Source organism: Morus notabilis, unplaced genomic scaffold, assembly GCF_000414095.1.
Source record: "Morus notabilis unplaced genomic scaffold, ASM41409v2 Scaffold102, whole genome shotgun sequence".
NCBI classification, from domain to species: domain Eukaryota; kingdom Viridiplantae; phylum Streptophyta; class Magnoliopsida; order Rosales; family Moraceae; genus Morus; species Morus notabilis.
Genome location: NW_010365014.1, coordinates 353,089 through 379,330, shown reverse-complemented (window position 1 = coordinate 379,330; position 26,242 = coordinate 353,089). Strand labels below are relative to the sequence as shown.

The 26,242-nt window shown below is 34.3% G+C and overlaps 2 protein-coding genes across 3 annotated transcripts; one reads left to right on the top strand and one right to left on the bottom strand.

Annotated features, from left to right (window-relative positions):
* Positions 1-408: 408 nt before the first annotated feature.
* LOC21402235 (anthranilate synthase beta subunit 2, chloroplastic) lies at positions 409-6,312 on the bottom strand. Its single transcript, XM_010107244.2, has 8 exons — positions 6,156-6,312; positions 5,902-6,059; positions 3,873-3,943; positions 3,668-3,705; positions 3,440-3,550; positions 3,232-3,331; positions 1,901-2,036; positions 409-657 (listed from the first exon to the last, which is right to left on the bottom strand). Exons 1-8 carry the CDS (start codon positions 6,271-6,273, stop codon positions 553-555), a joined length of 837 nt encoding a protein of 278 aa, XP_010105546.2. The 5' UTR covers positions 6,274-6,312; the 3' UTR covers positions 409-552.
* A 10,754-nt stretch (positions 6,313-17,066) lies between these two features.
* On the top strand, positions 17,067-25,436 carry LOC21402234. 2 transcript variants are annotated; one of them, XM_010107243.2, is made up of 8 exons: positions 17,067-18,264; positions 19,250-19,372; positions 21,574-21,671; positions 21,811-21,928; positions 22,794-22,913; positions 23,026-23,138; positions 23,225-23,379; positions 24,450-25,436. In XM_010107243.2, exons 1-8 carry the CDS (start codon positions 17,676-17,678, stop codon positions 25,177-25,179), a joined length of 2,046 nt encoding a protein of 681 aa, XP_010105545.1. In that variant the 5' UTR covers positions 17,067-17,675; the 3' UTR covers positions 25,180-25,436. The 2 variants fall into 2 exon arrangements, with proteins under 2 accessions (XP_010105545.1, XP_024027427.1); XM_024171659.1 differs by having other exon boundaries at positions 22,791-22,913.
* The last annotated feature ends 806 nt before the right edge of the window (positions 25,437-26,242 follow it).

Sequence of the window (26,242 nt, the reverse complement as noted above, 5' to 3'; positions counted from 1 at the left end):
GTCCCCTGATGAGACGACAGATAGAGAGAAAAAAGAGAGAAAAAAAGATCCTAGAGGGAAAGAAAAAAAAAAAGGAAAAAAAATAAAAAAGTAAAATTGAAAAAAAAAAAAAAAATAGAACATAAAAAGGCATATTAATTTCTATATATTGGTAAATTGATTATACAATATCATAAGTTTTAGATGGTATTTTTTACAATTTCCCTTTTAACAAAACACATTTTCTTAAGTTTTGACCGGTCCTCTCTAAGGGCAACATTATGACGACTCCTATTGGAGGGGCAGAATTCTAACCATGCCTCATCAAAAAAGACATTCCATAAAATAAAAAACAAAATTCTATTTTTCAAAAACAAACGGAAAAAAAAGAAGAAAATAATAAAATTATAAAGCAAGAAGAAACCGGGAAAGGAACTCAATTGTCTACAATTGAATATTGTAACATATGTAAAATAGTGTTTATTTGATCCCGAAAGAAGAAGGAAAAACCAACATTTTGCTTTGTTTTCCAACATTTTGCTTTGTAGATCAACTAAGCTCTAACATTCTAGTCTAATTCTGAGTTTCCGACTCTCTTCTCTCAATCATCTTGATAAAATTGCGGACCATTCCCTTGCCTTCAGTGGTGATTATACTTTCTGGATGGAACTGAACCCCCTGCAATTTTTCAATTCATTTTGATTATGGACTTAAAGAAATCATTAAGTTGAGTTATTTAACTTAAAATTAATCTAAATTACTATATGATACTTCAAGTTAAAACGGTTCACCAAAGCATAAGCTTTGGAGGTATGCCAATTAGACTTCAGTGTCACATGCATAAGCTTACTAAATTACAGCACATTTTTATTGCCTCATTTTGCTTAAGATGCCTATACAATGTAAATTGTTAGGGGTAAAAAAATCTGGGACACGAGTAATTTTGGTTTTATAGATTCCACATTATTTTAACATGTATGCATTCATGATGTTTGTGTTAAAAATTTTCATCATTTGTGCATTACTCTAACCATTGTCCCTATATATATATATATGTGTGTGTGTGTGTGTGTGTATATATATATATATATTTGTTGTGACCTCCAAACTAATTAAGGGATTTAGCCCTCTTCAAGGTGGGAACCATAGGCCCACAGGGTATTAACAAAAAAAAGGAAAGAAAAAAAATCCATAAACCAGGTTATGATAAAACCAGGATTCAATCTCTAGTCCATATTATACACCGAGAGGCTTGACAAACTGTGTTAGCAAGTCCTTTAAATATAAAATCACGAAAATACGTACAGGGGGTCAAAATTCAATGTACTTGTCTCAAACATGTCTTTAAGTCAAATGGTGATCATAATTTACTGATAGTATTCTTCACCCCTATCTCATAATCCCTCAAATTATGACATCCATCTAATGTTCTTAATCATTACGGCGGATTCTTTATTAGGGAAAAAAAATAAAAAACAACTGATCAGAATACGGTTTAGTATTTGATATGCAGGATAAAAAATGAATTTCTAAACAAAAGAAGGAAGAAATTTCCATTAATAAGTTTCTAGAGTTTTATCTTGTTTTTTTTTTTTGACACCCAAAATCCATGAAAATTTACTCCCTTTTCCACACTGGTTCTACCAGATTGAGACAAAACAAGTCGTAAACTTAAAAAGTTTCACGACCATTCTTCTGCCTAGTCTAATGTCATGACCACTCCTTTCCATGTATTACACGAGCAAGCTGCTAAGTTATTTTTTCATGAGACTTGAGAGAGAGATTTACCATGTGGAATTTTATTATTTTTTCATGAGACTTGAGAGAGAGATTTACCATGTGGAATTTTAGCTGATAGCATATTTGATTCTTTCGAGGCAGTTACCGATGTCTAAGTGAAGAAAGGAGGATTATCTCTTACCTGTAGATACCGATATTTTTTGTGACGAGCAGCCATTACTAGTCCATCTTCCGTCCATGCTGTAATCTCAAGTTCGTCATGAGGAAAAGTGTCCTTGTCAATCACAAGACTGTGGTATCTGCCAGCAGTGAAAGGACTGGGAAAGCACAAAGATACATTCACAATCATAAATTGGCGTCAAAATTAAAACTGCCAAGAGGAATTTAAGGACAATAGTAACAGAATACAGAAGAAGAATTTTTCACCAATGTATACACAACTGAGTGAAGGTAAAGCTCCTCCACAGGAAAGAGTTATGATTGCATAGGATAAAATGTAGCTACAAAAATAATTTAACCGGTCACTTCATAGAAAAACTGAGTGGAAACATCGCAAATTGCAATCCTATCTGTAATGGCAATATTAATCTAAGGCATCAAGTAAATTCCTAACAAACTTTATAGCTTAAAATTCCAAGAGTATCATTACAAGATGTTTTGAAAAATTGCTTGCACAGTTTTAGAGAGTGGAATTGAATACAAGATTCATATATATATATATATAGACACACACACACACATATACACATCACACGTGCATGAGAGAGAGAGAGAGAGAGAGAGACTTGGAGTTGGAAAAACTGGTAATGGCGTTACAATTATTTTGTTTATGCATACTACTATTAGCACTTCCTATTATCATATAAGATATGCAATACACGTCCCAACAGAAAACAGGAAGGTTGATAACAATGCAGCACGATTCATTTCCCAGAACCCAAACCATATTTACACGGTTTTACTATGTCAAAGAATCTTCTGATGTCTGAACATTGCTAATGATGATTGAGTGCATATGTTAGGTATTCGTGGACACCGAAGGATGTGTCTGACTTTTAATAACTAGTCTGCCCTGGCAGTCAAAAGTTTATTATTAGAGATCGAGTAAATATGATGTTTGCTGCTTTTCACTTTTTGCAAACAAAAAATTCTTATTAGTGATAGATTGAACAAAATAGGTGCATACAACAAATGACAAAATGAAGATAAATGCACTAAAGGATGTGCTGAAACACATTTAGGCACATGAGAATGGCACGGTTTGTTTGCAATGCATACAAGAAACTAAACTCGAACATATTCAAATCTTACTTTTCCAAAAAGATTATAGCATTTAAAAAAAATGGAAATACTTTCTAAAAATTATGAAACCTTGATATCTTACAAAGATAACATAAAAGGTGGTACTTCGAGGAGTTATTTACCATTGAATAAAGAATTACCAAGACAGACATGTTTTTCTTGATAACTGTAGAAGAGTGAATAGAAATTTGGGAAAAAGCAGATGCTTACTTTGATAGTCCAGAGAACAAACCATCTTCACCCTTCTCATCATAATATACAAGAGAGCTTTTCCCATGCATGACGCCATAAGGAGATCTCACAATCTTCCCTGTAACACCGAAGTCATGTGCATTGAGTACCCAGAAACAAGCACTTTAGTAGCATAGCCGATAGAGAAAACTAACTAACTGATGGTTAATATCTTTGAAGAAGATACCTCCAAAAGCCTCTCCAATGCATTGCAAACCCATACATACACCAAACAAAGGTACAGTTGGTCCAAGCTCCAAAACTGTTTGCAATGAAATTCCTGAATCTTGGGGAGTACCTAAGAATTAAGATGAGAAAACGTGATGCTTTACTATCTTTACGACTCTACTCCTTATCTTAAAAACTTCTTCTTCATCATGTCTCACAGAAAATAAAACAAGCGTGTAATCCTTACCTGGTCCTGGTGAGATAAGCACTCCTCTAGGATTTTTCCTGTAATAAATGTAGAAAAATTCCGACATCAAAAGTGACTATTAAATCAAATACCGTAAAAAGAGGGTGTCTATGCTCTGTGATTACCCTTCAGTCCCTCAAAAGACATTTATATTGTATGTAAAGGCTAGAAAACAATCATGTTTTGCTAAATCATGAAATTTTACCTTTTTAGCTCTTCGACAGTTAGTTCATCATTCCGATAAACTTCAAAATGACAACCCAGCTCTCCCATATACTTCACATCACACCAAAGACATCAGAAAAACAGCTTTATTATAAACGAAGGTTAATAAACCAAAACATTAAAGAACAGAGGGAATAACATGCAAAAGTGACTTCGAACAAAATGTTTTTCAGAATGTTGTGCACATAACTGACATTTTGAGGAACTTGTTCCCCATTCTAAAAGAAGGGATCCTTCAAAACTAAAAAGAATGGCATCCCATTCTACGAAAAGTTTATCCAATAAGAAAAATAGATCTTTTTTCCTGGAAGCATTAATTATTACATAAAAGTTTAATCATGCTAAAGACAATCTCAAGTGAAGGAATGTTCAAGAAAAAGCCCCTTATTATTTGCTCTGGTTTCTTTTTTAACTGAAAATGAGAAAACTGGGGGATCTTATGTTATGTATTCTTTTTTAAAAACTAGTTTGATGTCATTTGTCAATGTTTGTTTCTGGTTCAGTACTGGCTGTTCTATTTAATTCCATGCTTTATGTTATATTTTATATTAAAAACACAAATGGTTCCATTTTATAACTTTTATTCACTAAGAACATGTCCTGAACTAGTTCTGACATCCACATTCAGTTTTAAGTAGGAGCAACATAATAGGTCGATATAATTTAAAACATATAGTTCTAATCATTGTATTTCTTAAAAGAGATAAGGAAAAGAAATAAAGAAATAAAAAGAAATCTGTGCGGTTAATAAGATTCTAATTCCCGTTTCTAATAAAATATTGTGTCCATGAAACTTTAATATGCTGATATCCAGCAGAGTTTGACTCCGATAACTAACTTTGGCAATGCCATAACAGGCATAGACATAGGGGCAAAAAAAGTGCTTCAAAAACAATTATCGTGTCGTAAACAACAAAGGAGGCCCTTGACTGTTAGGAACCCAACAAAGCACTAAAAAACAGGAATAGAGAACATGTGAAAATTGATGCGAGTCCGACAAAACCGCAAAATCATTGTTTCCTTAAAAAAATACAGCAAACCTCATATACGGTCTACCCTGAAGTTGCTAAGTCGTTTTTCTTTGGCTGATAGCAATTTATGACCTTTCAAAGTTGCCCACATTCTTCCATTGTGACTGAATTCGATTCTTAATAACATAAACTGAATGCTGAATAACCTCTCACTTACTACCACCCACTTAGCCCATTTCTGTTAATCTTATGTTATTCAATTACATTCAATCTTCACAATTTTTGAATTCTCGTGATCATGATTTTTATTTTATTTTTTTCACTTTCCCCATGTTCGAGGGAAAATAATAATGGTGCATAGAGTAAATCATATCTAAGAATGCATCCAACGTTAAAAGAGAAATATTGACTAGTTCTAATAGCTGTGTACAAGCTATCTTCTATCACATGCAAGATATGAAAGTGTAAAAGCAGTACCTTTATAATCATGTTCAAAGTTTTTTTTTTTTTTTTTTTTTTTAAATCTACAAAAATTATGCAAATGATAAAACTATGTTGAATTCCGTCTTACCACTTGCAAATCCCAAACAGATTAATTATCTGCCAAGTTAACGGATTATCATTCAATTCTACAATAAGCCAAAACATTAATGTTTACGCCTACATGTTTAACCCCAATTTCTCAGCAATTTTTATCAGGGAGAAAAATTATCAAAATACATCAACAAACAAGGAGAAACAGCCCTAGATAACAAGATTGCCCACCACATAGAACTGACAAAATTAAGACAATGGCCTTGTTTGATATCAAAATAAAAGGCAAACGAAGGCAACATGCAAAACGGTTTTTCCAGATCCCAATATTTTTCTTAATTTTCTCAGCAACCAAACGTCAAGTGGAAACACAAAAAAAAAAAAAAAAAAAAAAAAAAAATCAATACACCAGAAATAAATGAATATATAAGAAGTTGACGCACAAAATTAAAAATAAAAATACAAATAAATGAAACTTTCAGTTGAGAAGAAACAAGTAATTACCTGGCAAAGATTGTAGGTGAAGCTGTCATAATTGTCGATCACAATTACGGGACTTTTCACCTTCTTGTCGGAAACCGGGGACTTCAAGCTCGATTCCGAGACCGCCATTGAAGCTTTTGCCGCAAACCCATTTCCCAACTTGACCCCAAAACTAAGTTCTGCACAAAAAAAAAAAAAAAGAATCAGAAGAAGATGAAGAAGTTTGCATCAGAAGAAGATATCAAGGGAAAAACATGAAAGGCTTGGGAAAATACGTGATGGGGAAGGCCTTGAGGGGAAAGTTGGGAAAGGGCGTTGAAGGGTTTTGGAAGAAAAAGAGGTCTTTGGTTGACTGATAATGGTGGCCAGAGAGACCATTTTTGTAGCGGCCATGGCTTCACAGTTCACAGCTTGAGAGAGAGGGGGAGAGATATGGAGGCGTTATGTTATGTTGTATTCTGTCTGCACAGGAGTTTTATAGACAAAAAGATCTCCATGTTGGCAACTGACGTGGCCTCCCACGCCACGTGGATCAGGATTTGGTATCATCTTCTCATCTCAACTATTTTTTTTTTTCCTTTTTTTTCTTTTTTTGGATAAAGAGGGAACTAGCATAATTAGAAGTGATTAATAAATTATAAAAAATAGTAAATTATAGCATAATTTAATATTTTAAGTTTTAAATATTATTAAACACTTAAAAATACCTTTAAATCTCATTTTTCACCTCACTTTTCTCTTTAAATATCTATTTTTTAAAACATAGTAAATTATAACATATTTTTTTAAAATAAGTAGATTATAGTCAAGTCCACCATAGTCGGGACCGGCGGCCGGCTCCTGCGACCGGTGACCATTTTCTGGCAATTTGTGACCGTTTTTCGGCGATCAATGACTATTTTCCAGCAACTGTTTAACACTGTATTTAATAGTAAATATCATATTTACAATTTAATACTGTATTTACTAGTAAATACATTATTTGTTCAAAAAGTTGACTGCCAAATTCGGCGACCGTTTAATGCTGTATTTATAGGTAAATTCACATTTACCAATAAATACCATATTTACTAATAAATATCATATTTACTCAAAAATCCGGTCACCGACTTCGGTAACCGTTTAACAATGTATTTACAAGTGAATATCGCATTTACTAGTAAATATTATATTTATCTGAAAATTCAAGTATCGATTATGGCCACCATTTAACACTGTATTTACTAGAAATACGGTATTTACCAGTAAATACCGTAATTACCAGTAAATATCGTATTGCCAGTAAATATCATATTTATCTAAAAATCTAACAACCAACTCCGGCGACCGTTTAATACTGTATTTACTAATAAATATCATATTTATCTAAAAATTCAGACATTGACTCCGGCAATCGTTTAATACTGTATTTACCTTTAAATACCGTATTTACTAATAAATATCATATTTATCAGAAAATTTGGCCACCAAATCAGGCGATCGTTTAACACTGTATTTACCAATAAATACCATATAATGAGTAAGTACTGTATTTATTAGTAAATATCATATTTAGCTGAAAAATCTAAATACTATATTTACTAGATATCATATTTACTAGATTTTAAATAAAAAAAAATCCAAAACCTCTCTTTACCGGCTTTGGAAACCAAATTACAATATATATTTTTTTTCTGAAAATTACAATAAGAAACCAAAAAAAATGAAGTAATAAACACAAAATTAAAAAATAAATCCAACAAAAATCAACAATATATATACACTTTTAATTACGTCTTTCAGATCTTCTAGTTTGGCTTTTGTTTGTAGTAATCTTCATATCCGGCCAGTTATCTAACGCCACAAGAATCAACAATCAAGTTTTCAAATTCAAGCCAAAGCCAGAGCTTTCCAGTCACTTTTTGGATTATTTGCCCAAAAGAATACCAATACCATCTTCTGGTCCTTCAAGAAAATATAACGGCAATGGCTTGCAGAGTTGGAGACCATCACCATGAATATATATGTGTGTGTGTGTGTGTTTTATCAACATCACAACTACTTTTTTTGTTTAGACGTACTAGAGATCCCAAGGTCGGAAATCTCCAAACTCCGTCGCGAGGCCGTAAATCTCCAAACGCCGTTGGGAGGTTGGAGAGGGAGGGAGAGAGAGAAAGAGATCACGACACCGAACACAATGTCGCACCGACGGCGAATCACAGCTCCGTCGCTGGTGGTGGCCGTCGGATTCGGTCTTCGGCGGCGAGAGAAGTGAAGAGAGAGCCTGAGAAAGCGCGATTTTTGAGTGAATTAATTATGATATAGGACTCGTTTATTTCACCGATTTGAGTTTCAGTTTTAAGTTTTTACAGTAAAAAGTTCTCAAAAAATGTCACATCTAACTTTTTCTGCTACAATGAAAAGCTCTCAGAAAATGTCACATCTCATCTCGAATTAAAAACTTAAATCTGCGAAGTGAACGGGACCATAATTTATCATGTTTTTAAAAATATACTATTTACTTTAAAAGCACCTCTAAAATATGTTATTTAGTATATTTTATGTTTTTTTTTTTACTCATCCATCCATCCATAAAAGAATTCAAACCAGCAAAACGAACAAGGTCTTTTTGTTTAGTCCATTAGATTTGAATAGAAAATTTAGCATAAATTTAAATTTTTATGATAAAAAAATATTATAATTAAAAGGTTTGAATTGTGACCAAATTTATGAACCAAATAGAGGAATTCATACGTAAAAATGGTAGTTAAGATTTTGGATCATTTGTGATAATTACTTCAAAATTCATTTACATTTTTACCTTATTTAATGGAAATACAACTTTTCTATAAAAAAAATGATGAAGATAAACTCAAAACAATTTACCAGAAAAGGGTGGTCATATAAGGTATAAAATCAAAACACAACAGTCTGTCATAAGGGTGGTCCTATATAAAGTATAAAATCAAAACACAAAACAGTCTGTAATACCCTTTTTGGTGCATAATGTTATGGATTTGAGAAGAAATTTACCTGTGAATCCAATGAGATTTAATGTTTACTGTGTATGTTGGATGTCTTATTAATGCAAATTGTTGCACAGATTTGAAAAATATTTAATTAGAATCCATCTTTTTTTTTCTTTTGGGTGGAAAAATTAGAACCCATTTAGCAAAATAGGATTTTTAACACAATTATCGCTTAAATTTATCGACGTCTAATAATTTACCCTAAATTTTTAAACTGTTGCAATTAGAGTCATTTGACAAACGACCATTAAACTGAAAATGGAATTAGAGACGTGAGGCGCACATGTGGATTTTAAAGGGGTATTTTTGGTCCAAAAAAAAAAAAAGAGAAGTACTTCCCTCGTGTGCTCTCCTCTCTCAACCCAATCTATCTCTTTCTCAACTACACAAAACAAAAATTTACCATTTTTCCTTATTTCACCACAAAAAGAAATGAGACAAAAATAAGCGAAAAATCTGCTTTAATAAAAGCATGCATCAAGGTGAAGTTCTCCTTTCTATTGAACACAGGCAGGTTTTAACATGCTAGCACCAAGAAATCAGAGCAAATCAAACAAATCATTTGGAATTCTCTCCTCTTTGGCAAAAGAACAAATTTGTTTCTCCTTCAAGTTATTTTAACAACAACAACCAGATTCCTAAAAAATTAGACAAAATTATGACACTATCGACATTTGTCAAGTTCAGGAGGTAAATTGTCAAAATTAAATATTTAGGAGGCAAATCACTAAACGTCGAAGACAAGTTCAAGGGAAAATTATGCTAAAAATTCTGTAAAATAATTCACCATCCACATTCCATTTTTAATTAATATATTTTATCCCAAGTCAAAATAAAACTAGCTAGAGTCCTGAGCATATATTAGTAGTAGTACTAATACTAATACTAATACTAATAATAATAATAATAATACTAATAATAATAATAATAATAATAATAATAATAATAATAGTAACAATAATAAAACTAGTTAGAGCATGGGCTACTGAACTTCACTCTCAAAGATAAGATAAGATAAACTCTCATATGAACTCTCTGAAATTAATCACAGACATAATAAGCAACAAAATTTTGAAGACACAAAATTAACTATAGTCCACTTTAAAAATGAGAGCTACTTAACCTACATTCATTGTAATTGTTAAGTTCGCTATGACAGAAAGAGATTAATACAAAAAGAGTTTGAGAGCACATAGCAATTAGGGCTTTCTACCAACATAGACTATTTATACCCTTATAAATAATTATAAACTTGATAAATATATTTTGGAATTATTTCTTAATCAGCTAATCTCCGAAAAAACCTTATCTCCAGTTGAATTTGAACAAAAACCCTTGTGAATGAATGTATTGTAATTTTAAAGATCTAATCCTTGTCTCTTTAATGTTAATTTTATGGTGCTTAGCTCGACTGTCAACATGATCAATAGAATATTTATTTATTTATTTTAAGAAATGGAGAAATTAAAATCTAAATTACGGAAATACAACCGCTAATATAGACATAAACGATCCTAAAACACAATGAGTCTTAGCCCTGAACATTAACCAAATTCAATAATAAATTTGATTGAAATGCTTAGGGGGTAGAAACATGCACCAAGTTTCGACATCAGAAAACTCAATAGGCACACTAAATATCGAACACATACAAGGCTCTTTCAGTAAGATTACTATGGTTGATGGAAAAATTTGACTGACTGATATTAAAAAACCTATAGCACTAATGCCACCAATAACACCGCATAGAAACAAATTTAGTGGACTAAATGCACAATCTATACCGAACGGCGGAGAAATGACTTTCGTTATTACAAAACAAAATAATACAGTGACAAGAGGACCATAGCCCCTACATTGCAAGCCCATCCAAACTCTCCCAACAGCTCTGACATCCAGTCCCAACTTGAACTCAAACTCACCCTAAAACTCCACCATCATCCGAGCAGCTACGCGTCCTAAGACCCACCTACCAGGGCCGGGAATTCGGTGACACATGCAAAGATGGTGCTGGACTTGAGCCCTCCCAAACGAACTAGTTGTAGTGCACAAAGAAGAAAGGGCAAAACCTAGAGAACGAGGAGGGGTCGAGAGCTCTTTTATCACTAAACTTGTTATTTTCACTAGAATATTTATGGAGTCAAGCTCAAAACAATCAAGAAGAAATGTAACAGAAACCATGTGATCGATGTTGGCTTTAAATCGCCATATATTCAAAATAATGAATGTAAGAAGAATCATATTTAAATGCAAAATAATTTTTATATTACTAAAAATAATGTTATTAGTTTGCCTCATAAGCCAAATACCATATTTGCAAATCATAATCAACCATATTAAACAATGTCAGCGATCTATTTTTGCTTCTGTCAAAGTGCTAAGTATTGTCCAATATATAATTTGTTGTGGTACAGATAATAAGATATTAATGTGCAAATAAAGCCTATCTTAACCTCTCATTTAAAATTGGCTGGGTCAACAGTGTGCACAAGGCATGAGCCAACCTTCTACAATTTTCTCATTGTTATGCTTGTGGCCTATAAAGGGGCTGGTAAATGGTCCGACTTCTCTATGGAAGTTTCTTATCTGGTGGGTTTTAGAAAATCTTTCGTTTACTAGCTTTTCATTGAAGTCTAGAAAATTTACTGTGAGAAGAGCTCTCTTTTGTTAGCTATTCATTACCAGGCAATATAAAAGTCAAACCATTTATGCAAATACTTAACAATCCACATAACACAGAGCAAATTTTGGGTCCAAATAAGTATGCCAAAGCAAAAGAAAAAAAAAGTTTTCTATTCTCAATGCACTGAAGTACTTCAAACAAGTATAATGTGAAATTGTATTTTAACGGTGAATTTAATTATTTGTTCCTTCCATGCTCGAAATGATAAAATTTTGGAATATTTAATATATATGGCACGAAAAATTAAGGCAATATTTAGTAGTTTGTATTGCATTGTATTGTATAAGATGTATTGTACTATGTTGTATTGTATTATATTGTCATAATATAATACGGTATTTGGTATCATGATATATTGTATAAGGAGTCTAAATATGAAGTTTTTAAAATTTTTTGGGAGATTTTTTTAAAATTTTTGAGGTTTAAATACAATTTATCAAAAGTTTTAGGGTCAAATATAAATTTCAAAAAGTTTTAGGGTTAAATGTATTTTTGTAAAAATTTTAGGGTCAAAATATAATTTTATAAAAACTGAGGGGTCAAAATATAAATTTTAAAAATATAAATTTGCATTGTGCCCTCAATTTTTAAATAATTATAGGCTCTATTTTGGCCCAACCCTGACGCCTAGTTGTGCTCAACCCCAACATAGATAATAGATTTGCTATAAAATAATACAATATAATACACAAAAAATGAGTCGTATTATATACCGTATTAATTTACCATATATATTAGCTTATACAATACGATGATTGTACTAAATATTGTATTATTATACAATATAATGCTGTAATACGGTCAAACAAACATATCCTAAATAAAATATTTTTGTTGAATTTAATTGTGCATATGTGGAACATCAATGTAATAAAATATATGATATTTAAGTGGTTGGTCTCACGGTGACACGCTAAAAAATAGTGGCGAGCAAAAATTTTTGTTAGTATGTGCTAATAACTAAGAAAAATAATAGGGGCTATAAGATTAAGCTAATAACTAAAAAAAATGATAGGGGCTATGAGATTAACTTTTATATTTTTATATGAGGCTATATGTATATTACATAATACAATACATATTTATGTATGTAGGAATTTTTAAAGAAAAAAATCAGAAATGCCATTGAAGATTGTAAAAAATATTATTTATATCACTGCACTAAAAAAAAATTATTATTCAATTAATAAAGGGTAAATAAAAGATTATAATGACACTAAAATATTTATAATGATATCAATACTATGTTTGCACAAAACCTGATAAACTATGTACTTTTCTCTCTTTTATTTTTTTTTGTTAAATGAAAATTTTGGATAGGGGCTTAAGTTCCTACCAATTGTATGCTCAAAACCAATAGAAAAACTTTCAGCAATCCGGCCCCATTTCGTCTCAGATTTAACTCATGTTCCTCCAACAACAAACACATCTCCTATTTATTACAACCATCTCGGCCTCATTATTGTGAGTCTGTTTAGAACTTATTTTAAAATAATTTTATTTTTTATATGAAAATGAAAATGAACATTTTCAGTCTCAGACAAAAATCATTTTTGAAAATGCAATTAGTAGTTTTATTAAGAGATTATTTTCAGTATAAAAAAATATATTAATATTTCTCTCTTCCTCTCTGCTTGAGAGAGGAGAAAATAGAAATAAAAAATGAAAAATGACTAAAAGTTATTTTTTATTTATCTCTCATTTTAAACTAAATCAAAAAATCATTTTCATTTTCATTTTATGTCTTTAGTTGTGCCAAACGCCATTTCTCTCCCATTTTTATTTTTTCTTTCTCGAAAAATGTGAAAAATAAAAACAAAAACAACTCCAAACACATCCATAATGTCGGAAGCTTTGATGGCACGCCTAGAGGTGGTTTCAGAGCTCCGACCAAAATGCTCCTCTCTCTCTCTTTCTTTCTATCTCTCTCTCACTTTTACGGTTGAAGCTTGTAGAAGGTGAAATTTACAATTAAATTTGTTAGAGGCCAATGACTGAGAATTCAGATGACTAGAATGTTAGTATCGTGATCGCTAAGAAAATAAATAGATAGAAAAATAAAAAGAGTGAGAAACATAAATTAATAGTAGTTCTCTTAATAATCCAGGGTACGTTCACTGTAAGGCCTTCAGATCTTATAATATTTCTTATAATATTGATGAAGATTACAACGGTATTCTTTGTAAATGTCGAGAGAATGATATGAAAAATACTGAAAAGTATGTATAAAGTGGTAGAAAGCTCCTAGGAATGCTTGAGAATGGTGTATGTGTGTAATGATGGGCGTGCTCATGTGTCTCTGTGCATGGGCTGTATTTATAGGCCTTGATTGCTGAATATTTGATTTAGAGCAATTTTTTTTTTGACTTTTGATTGAAGATTCTTTCCTTATAGGAAGGTGGCTTAGGGAACAAGTTTAGGTGTAATTGACTTTCCCTTTTGCTATTATGAGGCAAGATTCCATGGAATATGGCTGTTGTGATGGTGGAATTAATGTTGAAATTCAGTTGTTGAGTTGGCAAGCTGGACTGGTTGTTCGGGTAGCAGACTACTGGACTGGTTGTTCAGGCAGCCGACTCAACGGACCACTAGTTGGTCGTTTTTGACGGACGATTTCTTGATTCAACCCTATTTTTTGATAAGTGTGCTGACACTATAGTGAGAAATGAGGTACAAAATTTGGCCTCAACAACGCTCCCAAAAACATAAAGAGTGTTTTGGACATTTTTCCCTTAATTAACATATTTATTAACTTTGATTTGTGCTACTTAGAGTCAAAGTTGTATTCTTAAATTATATACACAATTATAAGAAAACTTTAAATAACAATTTTCAGCTTATCTATAGTTATAAGTTATAACCATTTATCATGTGATATCACCCTCCATTATAATATTCATAACTAGAGTTATGTTAATTCCGTTTAACCTCTCTAAGGGGTAATTCAACTATGATCCTACCATAAACATAAATAGGGTTTATTTGATATCTAATCTCAAACAAGTTTGAGATTTCACTTACCCAAGTACCAAATTAATATTTCCGGAGAATATTATTACTATTCTTAACGAAGTAGTGGATTCCATGCGCATCAAATAATGTTCCTAGTTATCTATAATATATTACCTCCAACTTATCGAGCTTTTAACAAATATGTGATCTCACTTGTTGCAAATCAAACGATACAATAAATAAATGCGAGAATATCAATCAATCCGAAAGTAAATTCATAAGATTGTCAACAATAATATAATATAATTATTATTCACAAAATATGTAAGAATTAAATTCTATTGTGACTCGTTTAATGTATTCTAAATACACAGGTTTTCACATTTAGCAATAACTATTACCACGATCATTCTACTAGTTTAAAGATAGACAACACTAATCTCATCTTATAAAAAATAGGAAAATAGTAGAAAATATGCCAATATGAAAAGCTTAAGAAAGTATATAGGTCAATTTTTAGTTATAGAAATTAATAGGCTATAACTTGTTAAGTTATGATTCATAACCAGATAAGTTATGGACAAACTTGTCAAGTTATGGTTCATAACCAGACAAGTTATGGACAATAACTTGTCAAGTTATAGTTCATAACCATACAAGTTATGGACGAAAACAGTAATTTGGCATATTTATTAACTTATGTAAACTATTGGCCTATTAATTTTAATTAATCTCAAGTCTTGGTTTATTTCTCTCTTTCCCCCTAAAAAATAAAGCGCTAAATTTTATTTGTCAAATGTGAACCGAACCGTTATACTACGTAATTTGCAACTATATCTTATGGATTCATATACATAATGAAATGACTTATAGTAAAAATTGGAACTCTATGATACTTTACTTGTAAATATAATGTAGAGTAACAAATATATGAATCATTAATAATATGCAGTACTTTATTTTTTAAAAATGCCAAAAAGGATTATATAAGTATGCATTATAAGCACATATCCTAACAATTTTGCCCTATAAACAGTCTAGGTATTAATTATCATTTTAAAAATGACATTTTTTATCAATTATATTTTTGTTAAATTTTGAATTTAAAAGGCAATTATTAAAAGTATCTTTTATATACTAATCTTCAATTAGTGATAAATTCCCGGAGCAATGATACAAAAATATTTCCAATGCACTGGATAACATGTTTGTAAAAGTGGAATTAGTATATAACTCTTTTTTGTTGTTGTTGAAAATAACAAAATCACATAACAAATATTTGAATGATTTTCACATTTATGCTACAAAATTACATAGTATATTATAATGATTTTATTTTATTTTGCTACATATTTCAACATAATTAGTATAATTATGATATATGTCTAACGCACCATAGAATTAATATAAAAATTCAATGAAATTAAGGCGTGGGATAATATTCATTGCCATTTATGATCCTTCACAAATCATACCACATAATGGACGGAAACCAAAGTAAAAGGTAGGTATTTTACCGCATCAGCTAATAATTAGCTAATCAAAACCCTCATCATAGAGTCAAGACTCAAGATGTTGAAAAAGTTAGAAATATATTTTCCAAAGGAAACACATAAGTTTTTCCTCTTGAATTTAATAACAACAAAAACTACCCTGAAAGGAAAAAAAAAAAAAAAAATCAAACAATCTTCTAATTCTAGTTATAGACATAGAAAGATGACATCCACGCGTTAAAATTTGATAATTTACTTGTCTTACGAATATGCATTTATCATGACAGTATTGTAGTTCTTAGTAGACATCTATGGTGCTCTTCATGCATCTTTTACATCATACAATGAACCCAAAGAAAGTCCAACACAATTTAAATTAGGTAAATCACCTACCTCATCTTAAATTAGCTATGAATCCCAATTCCCAAACTGAAACCCTTTCTATAAAGTCAAGGCTCCAAAAAGACAACTTTAAATAAGGTTAATTTCAAATATGTCATCTAAAAAATAAAAATTGTCAAACTTTAACCATTACAATTTAAAGTGATCTCCTGAGTTTATAATAAATTATAATTTTGATACTTTTATCATCAAAAATTTAATTTTAAATAATTTTAATCATGTGTGCTCGTCAAGTAGCTCTCATATTATGAAAAGAACCATTAAAAACTTGTCCTTGTAATGACCAACACATGGTTAAAATCATTAGCAAAATTTGATGACAATAACATAAATGTCAAAGTTAGAACTTGTAATATCCTTGAGGAAATTTTATTCTATTTTAAATTGTAGGAAACAGTCGAGACAATTTAATTCTTCACGGGTCAAATTCAAAATTAACCAAAAAAAAAAAAAAAAATTCTTCTCTCGATCCCAACAGTCCCAACCTGAACAGAAAATTGGAATTAGTCATTAATCAATCTCACATCCATAATTACAAAAACACCCCTGGACTAAAGAATATTCCTTCCTGGTCCCTCTCTCACTTGTGAGTAGAGCGTTAAAACCTTCTCTCTCTCTCTCATTCCCTCCCAAACCCAAAATCACAATTTTGAGAGAGAGAGAGAGAGAGAGAGAAGGGACTCTCTCACTTCCTCAGCCACCATTTAAGACCAAAAACCCCAAACGAACAGAAAACACAACAAAACAAACACATGCGTGCTCAATAAGCCATTTTTCCCCCTTTCACTTCCACACACGCGCACAAAAGTCTATTTTCTCCTTTCTCTCTCTACAAACAAACCCTAGATCTTACATCATTCACAACACAAACCCTTCCGAGCCCACCACACTACCCATTTTCCCAGATCTGGCTAATCCTCACTCACAATTCTCCTCAACCCAGTTCCAATTCCATCCGATCGGTGCAAAATCCAAGCAAATTTTTAGACAAACCCATAACGCGTTTTCCCCAAAATTTCCCCTTTTTCTCACTGAATTCCGCGTTGTTTATCACCTGGGCGGCGTTAATTTGACCGAATTGCGTGTTGTTTAACCTCAATTTCGCTAGATTCGCGATTAATTTTACTGGGATTCTATCGAATTTTTCTGGGTATTAATTATTATCTGATTCATCTGAGCAAATGCTTTGTTATAATATTTTTTTCTAGTAGTGGAGAATTCGAATTCCGTTGTGTTTTGAGAGCGAGAATTTTTCTCATGGCAATGCCATCGGGAAATGTGGTATCTTCGGACAAAATGCAGTTCCCGAGCGGCACCGCCGGAGCCGGCGAGATCTCCCACCATAACAACCGGCAGTGGTTCCCTGACGAGCGGGACGGGTTCATTTCGTGGCTGCGCGGGGAATTCGCAGCGGCCAACGCAATGATCGACTCGCTCTGCCACCATCTCCGGGCCGTCGGGGAGCCCGGTGAGTACGACGCCGTCATCGCCTGCATCCAGCTGCGGCGCTGCAACTGGAACCCCGTCCTCCATATGCAGCAGTACTTCTCGGTCGCCGAGGTGATGTTCGCGCTCCAACAGGTCGCCTGGCGGAGGCAGCAGAGGTTCTATGACCCGGTCAAGATGGGGAACAAGGAATTCAAGCGATCGGGAGTGGGGTTTAAGCAATGGCAAAGGAATGATAGTTTCAAGGATGGCCGTAATTCTGCTGCGGAGAGTCATTGTTTGGATGGGAATTCTTCGTTCGGCAATGCCGCTTCGGAGAAAGGCGGGAGTGATAAGTCCGGCGATGAGGTCGGGAATTCGGATGACAGAGGTTCAATGCCTGCTGCTAAGGAGAAAAATGGTAAATAAAATTTTTTTTTTTTTTTTTTTTTTTTTTTTTTTTTTTTTTTTTTAAATGTAATGTGGACGTGTTATTTGTATGACTAAATGTGTTCGTTTTAGATGACAATTGCTCTGTTATTTGGTAAGTTTAACTTTTAAAGTTCTGGTTATGACGTTATGTTAGATAGAGACTTCCTTTAGTCGGTACCGTTTTGTTAAAGATTGCATCTTGCGTGCTGATTATGTTAGATAGAGACTTCCGATAGCTTTATTGGGACTAATAAAGATGAAAAGAAAAATCTATTTTTATGGACTGAAATTGTTTCTTAGCGTTTGAACAAATTATTCTTTTAGCTTTTTAGCTGTTTGTTATCAGAAAAATCTGTTTTCAACCCGGTGTTTTTAATTTGTGGACGGAGATGTTTAGTGATGACTGATAACTTTCTTTTGATGGGATGATTTCCTAAGGGCTTTGGAACACATGATGTTATTACAATTTTTCATTTGGGAGTTTTTTTAATGGGTGGTTTTCTAATTGGCTAGCCGTTTATATTTGGTAAGCGTTCCTGCAACAAAAATATTTATAGTAATAAACTTGCTTAGGATTCTCTTTAGTTGTACAGAAATGGTTTTGCTTTTTCCTTTTTTTTTTGTTATTAATTTTTTTTTTCCCTTTGGTTTTTGTTTAACTTGGAAATTTAGAAGGTTAGATAGTGTGCATGCCATTTCATCCTGAAACGTGAAAAAGCACATTCATGGCTTCTTGGGTTTCAAGTTTGCTGCTTGGTTTGTAAATAATGACTTCGTCTCAAACAAGGATGACAAATTTATGCGCATTTACGCATAGGTTGAGTATATGTGTTATTGTTATATATATATATATACTGCCTAAGTTTGACCATCGAGTTTTATTAATGTTAAGGGTATGACTATAATTAAGCTTATACTTTAGTGTGCTGATTGAGTGCGGCGATCTTGATATGTAATTTTTGTGATTTTGTCAGATTCTGCAGCGAAATCGCAGGAAGATGGTAATGTGAAGAGCTTAGGGAATTTTGAAGGAGTGGTATCTGGTTCAGAACCTGAAGTTCATGCAGTAGATGATGGATGCACCTCAAGTTCTAAAGGTATATGCCTTTTCTATGGTATCATTTATTTATTGGTGTCTTCGAAGGAATAGGGGTTTGTCTAAGATTTCAACACTTGGAAGCTGTTAGGATCCTGAAAATCTATGCTTCATTAACAATACTAGAAATGAAAAATTACAAGAGAGATGGGTGGTTTCGAGGACCCCCGCCCTCCAAAATAATGCACAACACTAGACACTCTCTACAAATCTGATTATCCCCTCCCTAGCCACTAAACCCCCTATTTATACTCTCCTTAAGACTATTGAAAAATATTTCTAAATATTAGGTTCCTAACATTACCCCCGCCCCAAAGAATCACCTTGTCCTCAAGGCGAAAATCAAGAAATAAAATTGAAAAATAACATCTAAATGATTACGAATAAAAGGCTTTGTTAGTTCCTTGATTTGAGTCCCCAAATTGATGTTATCCTCGTAAGTCATATCTTCAAATTGGAGCTAATCATTTACTTTCTTCGCCATCTTCTTTGTATCTTGGAAAGCAACCACAAAGTCTATCAATTCATTTGAAACTCTCTGCGCAAGCTCATCAATGGTCACAAAAAATATTGGCAAATCGATCCTCACTAAGGGAGTTTCCTTTTTAGCCAACCAGGACATCAACCTTACAGCCTCACTCTCACCAATTTCTTCATTCCCATCTGCAATCGTACCATTCCCAGCCCCAAGCGTGTCAAAGTTTTGAGGCTCGACTGTCATTGCACCAAACCCCAAAATTGACTCTGCCCATACCGAAAACACTAGACCCAGCCCACTTCCGAATAGAATTTCGGGATTCAACTCCAAAATCGCCGGATTTCGCATCGGAATTCCCCATCCTAGCCATCATCTTGCCGGAGCTAGCCCCAATGGCGTCAAAATCACAAAACCCAGCCTTAAGGGCGTCGGAATTCATGGACCCCACTCCAATTCCGCCGGAATCTTCCTTTGTAGCACCGGAACCAGCCCCTTTCACGCCGGAATCGCAAGGCCCGGTCCAAATAGCAGCCAAATTGTCGAGCCCAGCCTCTGTCGTGCTGGAATCTGTCTCCGTAGCATCGGAACCAGCCCCTTCCATGCCGGAATCGCGAGGCTTGGTCCAAACCGGGCCGGAATCAACCCCAACCGTGACCGAATCAGGGCTGGGTTCCCTGTTCCGAGGGTGCCCATGCCGTCCCAGCCTCAGAGCAAGCCTCTCCTCCTCTAACTCCGGCTCCCACTCCACTTCCCGTCACCGACCAAGCTCTGCCGCCCTCTCCCGACGGTCGCGACCTCCTTCTGCCCTCCTCCCGTCGTCGAACAAACCCTCGCGCTGCAGATCCGGACCACCTAGTCCCAGATTGCAACGGATTTCGCGCTCCTCCATGAGACCCACGTCTCTCTGGCGTCAGAACTCCCTCTCGCGGTCTCGATCTTCGCCAATCGGCGCTTCCTGGCGAAGATCCGCCCGATTTGGCACCTCCACTCCGCCTAGGTCAACGCAATCTGGGCCCCGAGGCGCTCAATCTCGCCTCTCCTCGTCCCGTCGTTCGCCGTCGCGACCCAACTCAGCCTTCCCGGCCATCAGCCGCGCCGTCAGCAGTGCCTCCGTCCTCCGCAGCGCCGCCTGCACGTTACCCATCTGGGTCCGAATCTTCCCCACATGGTCCCGGAGTTCCCCCATACTCCCTCCATAAACCTTGTGATTAGCTCTTAGAACAGCCCGAAGTTTCTCTCTCAACTGAAAGAGCTCCGTGGATTGTAGATGCTTTGATACCATTGTTAGGATCCTGAAAATTTATGCTTCATTAACAATATTAGAAATGGAAAATTACAAGATAGATGAGCGGTTTCGAGGACCCCCGACCTCCAAAATAGTGCACAACACTAGACACTATCTACAAATCTGATTATCCCCTCCCTAGCCACTAAACCCCTTATTTATACTCTCCTTAAGACTATTGAAAAAGACTTCTAAATATTAGGTTCCTAACATTTGATTCTAATCGGTGTTTAGCTTGTAGTCTTCATACGTTTATGTAGGGTCTTTCTTAATGCTGGAGAGTTCTTGATCATTTGAGTTCATAAATTGGTCTCTCAATCTTTCTCAATGTGTAGATGTGTATTATTACTTGCATCAGCTGTCTCAAACTGATCACTTACAATGTATGGTATTCTGGTATACTGCTATTGATAATTTATCAAATTTTTGATGCTTTCAGAGAATGATTCACATTCCACACCAAAGCAGAATGAGAATTCAAATCTTGCTAATGTCCCCAAAACCTTTTCTGGCAACGAGATGTTCGATGGAAAGCCGGTAGTCTTCTATTTGGAACTTTAATGCTTTTTGTTTGCCTTGAAACTGTTGCTGAAATTTGTAGTTTTTTTCCCTTTTCCTTGAAAGTCTTATAATCTTTTGGTTTTTTACTTCTATGATGCACTTATCTGCTTTCTAGGTTAATGTGGTTGAAGGGCTAAAATTGTATGAAGAATTCTGCGCTGATACTGAAGTGTCAAAACTTGTTGCTCTGGTAAATGACCTGCGGTCTGCAGGAGAAAGAGGACATTTTCAAAGTAAGTTCATAAAGATGATTTGTCATATAGAATGGATTAAAGTAGCTGATTTATTTTTAAGGCTTAATCTATAATAATCCATAAAATTCTTGCATCTGAGATGAATGATGTTCATGATTTCTGTTCTGGTATTTGTCTTGTCATTGGTTGCAAGACATTGAATTGAAATTGGTTGACATTTCCGTGACAGCAGTCTGCAATTCCAATGACATTGCAACGCACGTATGTAATCTGCTATGTTCATATAGCTTTGTTTCTTTGTTATTTATTCATATGTTGGTCATGGCTTTATTGGAGTAGTTTGTCTTTTTAGAACCACAAACTTAATTTGTATTTATGTGTGTATATTGCATGCTGTTTACATTTTTGCATGTCTGAACCATTTGGCTGCTAACAATTCTGTTGTATCTTATTATTGTTAATCCTTTTCAGATATGTTTTATCTTGGTGAATATCAGGAGGAATGTGCTTCTTGCATTATTCAGACAATCAGACTATAAGCGGATATGATTTTATTCAAAGATAACTTCTGTTTTCTGAAACTAGAACAATGATTTTTTTTTTTCCGCTCGCTTTGATAGATACCTTATCACGAGATCCTTGTATTAGGGTTTTTTTTTTAATTTTTTTTTGTTATTCCGCTTGCTTTGATAGATACCTTATCACGAGATCCTTGTATTAGGGTTTTTTTTTTTTTTTTAAATTTTTTAAATTTTTTTTTTTTATAGCTCCATCTATTTATATATTTTCGTTAACCTTGTTAAGACAAGAGAGTTGAGTTATTGATGGTGTATAAAAGAAATTGTCTTCTTATAGAGACGAATCTAATTATAGCTGACATTTTTTTTTTCTTCATGCAAAGCAGGTCAAACATATGTTGTCTCAAAGAGACCAATGAAGGGACATGGAAGAGAGAAGATTCAATTGGGCCTTCCAATTGCAGATGCTCCAGTTGAAGATGAAATTTCTGCAGGGACCTTAAAAGGTACTTTTGAGTTTTTATTTTGAACTTTTTCTTTGGCAACATGGAAAAATTTTGGGCATCTGACATTTTAATTTAAACCATTGATGAGATTTCTTCTAATTAAAATATGCAGATCGGAGAACAGAAGCCATCCCTCCCTTGCTGCAGGATGTGGCTGAGCGCTTAGTCAGCATGCAAGTTGCAACTGTGAAGCCAGATTCTTGCATAATTGATTTCTATAATGAGGTCGCTAGTAGTGGAATTTGTTTTATGCTTTTCAATAAGCATTTAGTGTGCTAATCAAGTGTAATTTTTTGGTGACAATCTTGTAGGGTGATCATTCGCAGCCTCACTTGTGGCCATCTTGGTTTGGAAGGCCTGTTTGCGTCCTGTTCTTGACGGAATGTGACATGACTTTTGGGCGAGTATTTGCAATAGACCATCCTGGGGACTATAGAGGCGCCCTTAAGCTTTCTCTTAAACCTGGGTAACTTTCATCCTTTTTCCTTCTGCTAGATTATTTGATCCGCTTAGCAGCACCATCCTCTTTATAGAAGTACCATTCTGCTATTTTTTGTTTACAGATTACAGATATTGGGTTTGTTGGGGTTGCTTCTTTCTTGATAAGAAGTTTGTTGGGACTGCTTTATGATAGGGTCTCCTGCTCAATAGTTTGTTGCTTTATGCAGAACAGATCGACAGTTAACTTACTGTAGGGTAATGGGCATTAAGTGAAAAAGGCAGTATAGCTTATTAGAAATCATTGCTGGTGCCAAGTAAACTAAATAAGTCTTAGTATTGCTTTCATGTGACCTAAGATCCCTTTGGGTTGCACTCTTCAGAATGTGGCATGGCTACCATTTACGACTAGAAACCTAGTTGTTTCCATTCGTATCTTGATGATATATGAGGGCATGGATTGGAGACATTTTCCTAAGAAAAATGCTAAAGATCAAGTGGTGCGCAACACCACATGCCCTGTAAGAGTGAAAAATTACGGAAGGACATCAGCGGAGTTGGGTTTGGCTACTCACAAGTCACATGAGGTGGGATCCCGGATCCATCTTATGTGAGTAGTGGAGCTGGACTTCTTAGCTGATTTAAATAGCAATAATCAAAAATCTATTCTTGCCATGCAGGTCCCACACTACTTCATCGCAAAATGCGATTGAACTAAAAGTAAGTGGTGTGCTAGGCACCAATGATTGCAAAAAGGACTCCATTAATATTGGGGCAAGGGTGTTCTTTTCATAGGTTTGAGGGGAAATCTTGAACTGCAATTTAAATTTTTGTGAAAGGGAATACTGTAGCAAAAATGTTGAATTGTAATTTGAACCAACGAAAAGAACGGGGTACATGATTCAACATTTTGTATCTAAACAGTTCCAAGGCTTTTTATTCTATTTTTTTATAATATAGTTTTAAAATAGACAGCTGAGATTATTTTAGGTGTTGGTTTCTTGACCTTCGTTTGTTGCTCAACTTAAGATCATTTGTATTTTTAAGATCTCCGCTATGGCCTTGTCTTTAATGTCTCCCTACCCTATTTCAATGCAGATCCCTCCTTGCAATGCAAGGGAAATCCGCGGATTTTGCGAAACATGCAATTCCTTCCCTGCGCAGACAACGCATACTTGTAACTTTCACCAAGTCTCAACCAAAGAAATCCATGCCAAGTGATGGTCAGCGTATGCCTTCACCTGGAGTCGCTCCATCATCACATTGGGGTCCACAACCCAGTAGATCCCCTAACCACATCCGGCATCCTGGTCCGAAGCATTATGCCCCAGTTCCCACCACTGGTGTATTGCAAGCTTCCCCTGTTCGTCCTCAAATCCCACCTCCTAATGGCATCCAGCCACTTTTCGTGACTGCCCCGGTTGCACCAGCCATGCCTTTTCCTGCACCGGTTCCCATTCCACCCAGTTCAAGTGGATGGTCAGCAGCTCCTCCCAGGCATCCCCCGCCCCGCTTGCCCGTTCCTGGCACTGGAGTTTTCCTCCCTCCACCAGGATCTGGTGGCAATTCATCAGGTTCTCAACAGGTACTGGGCAACGACACAAACCACACTGTTGAGACTGCAGCCCCGCCAGAAAAAGAAAATGGATCAGGAAAGCTGAACCATGGTATGACTGCTTCTCCGAAAGGAAAAGTAGATAGCAAAACTCAGAAACAGGAATGCAACGGCAGCTTGGATGGGAGTGGAAGCGTAATATCAGTGACGAAGGAGGAGCGACAGCAGAGCAGTGACAATACAGCAACTAGCAAGTCAGCTGCAGCAGTTTAGAGAGAGAGAGAGAGAGACAGACAGAAAGAGAGAGATATATATAGATAGAGAGAGAGAGAGGGAGAGATTCTTAAAATGGAAGAACGGCAATGAGTTGGAAGCAAATGTAAAGAGCGGCAACATTCAAGACTTTTGACATCATACCAGCAAGAGGATTGTAAGGGAGAGAGAACTTCTTTAGTTCTTGAAATCCCTTTGTCCTCTGTTCTTTTTTGTTGTCCTACCTATTATATGAAACTCTTACATTAGGTGGAAAAGCACGACATTTCAGTTTAACTTTGCTCTTCTTTTCTATCTTCTCTTTCAGCTCAAAAAATTTTGGTCTGGATCACTTGGTCTCTTTCAGCCAACATAACATTTTTTTGGCTACTATCTGCAGACGTGAAATTCAGCGCATTTAGAACTCGTTTTAAAATGATTCTGTTTTTTGTATGAAAATGAAAATAAAAACATTTTTAATTTCAAGTAGAAATTATTTTTAAAAATGCGTTTAGTATTTTTATTAAGAAATTATTTTCAGTATAAGAAAAAATTGAAATTAAACTCTGGTTATACATTTTTGAAAACATCTAATAGTATTTTAAATAATATATTAAATAAGAAAATGAAAAATATTTCTTTCTTATATATGTATAGAAATAACCCATTAATAGAATAATTATATATATATATATATATCTCTGAGAGATGAGAAAACGAAAATAAAAAATGAAAAATGACTTAAAGTCATTTTTTATTTTTCTCTCATTTTACACGAAATTAAAAATTATTTTAATTCTATTTTTTGTCTTTAGTTGTTTCAAACACTATCTTCTCCTCATTTTCATTTTTTTTCTCGAAAAATGTAAAAAACGATTTTAGAATCAATTTTAAACACGCTGTCTTTCATTTGTTCTTGGAAAAAAAAAAAAAAAGGTCTTTCACTCTTCTGTTTTCTCCTATCCTTTACATTAATTGGATTCTTTAAAATTTATTATGAACATTGTGCGGAAGTTTAGAAGGGAACTGAGTTCAAATGTGAAGAGATATTGATCGCAGCATGATCCAATAGTTTTGTTTGGTT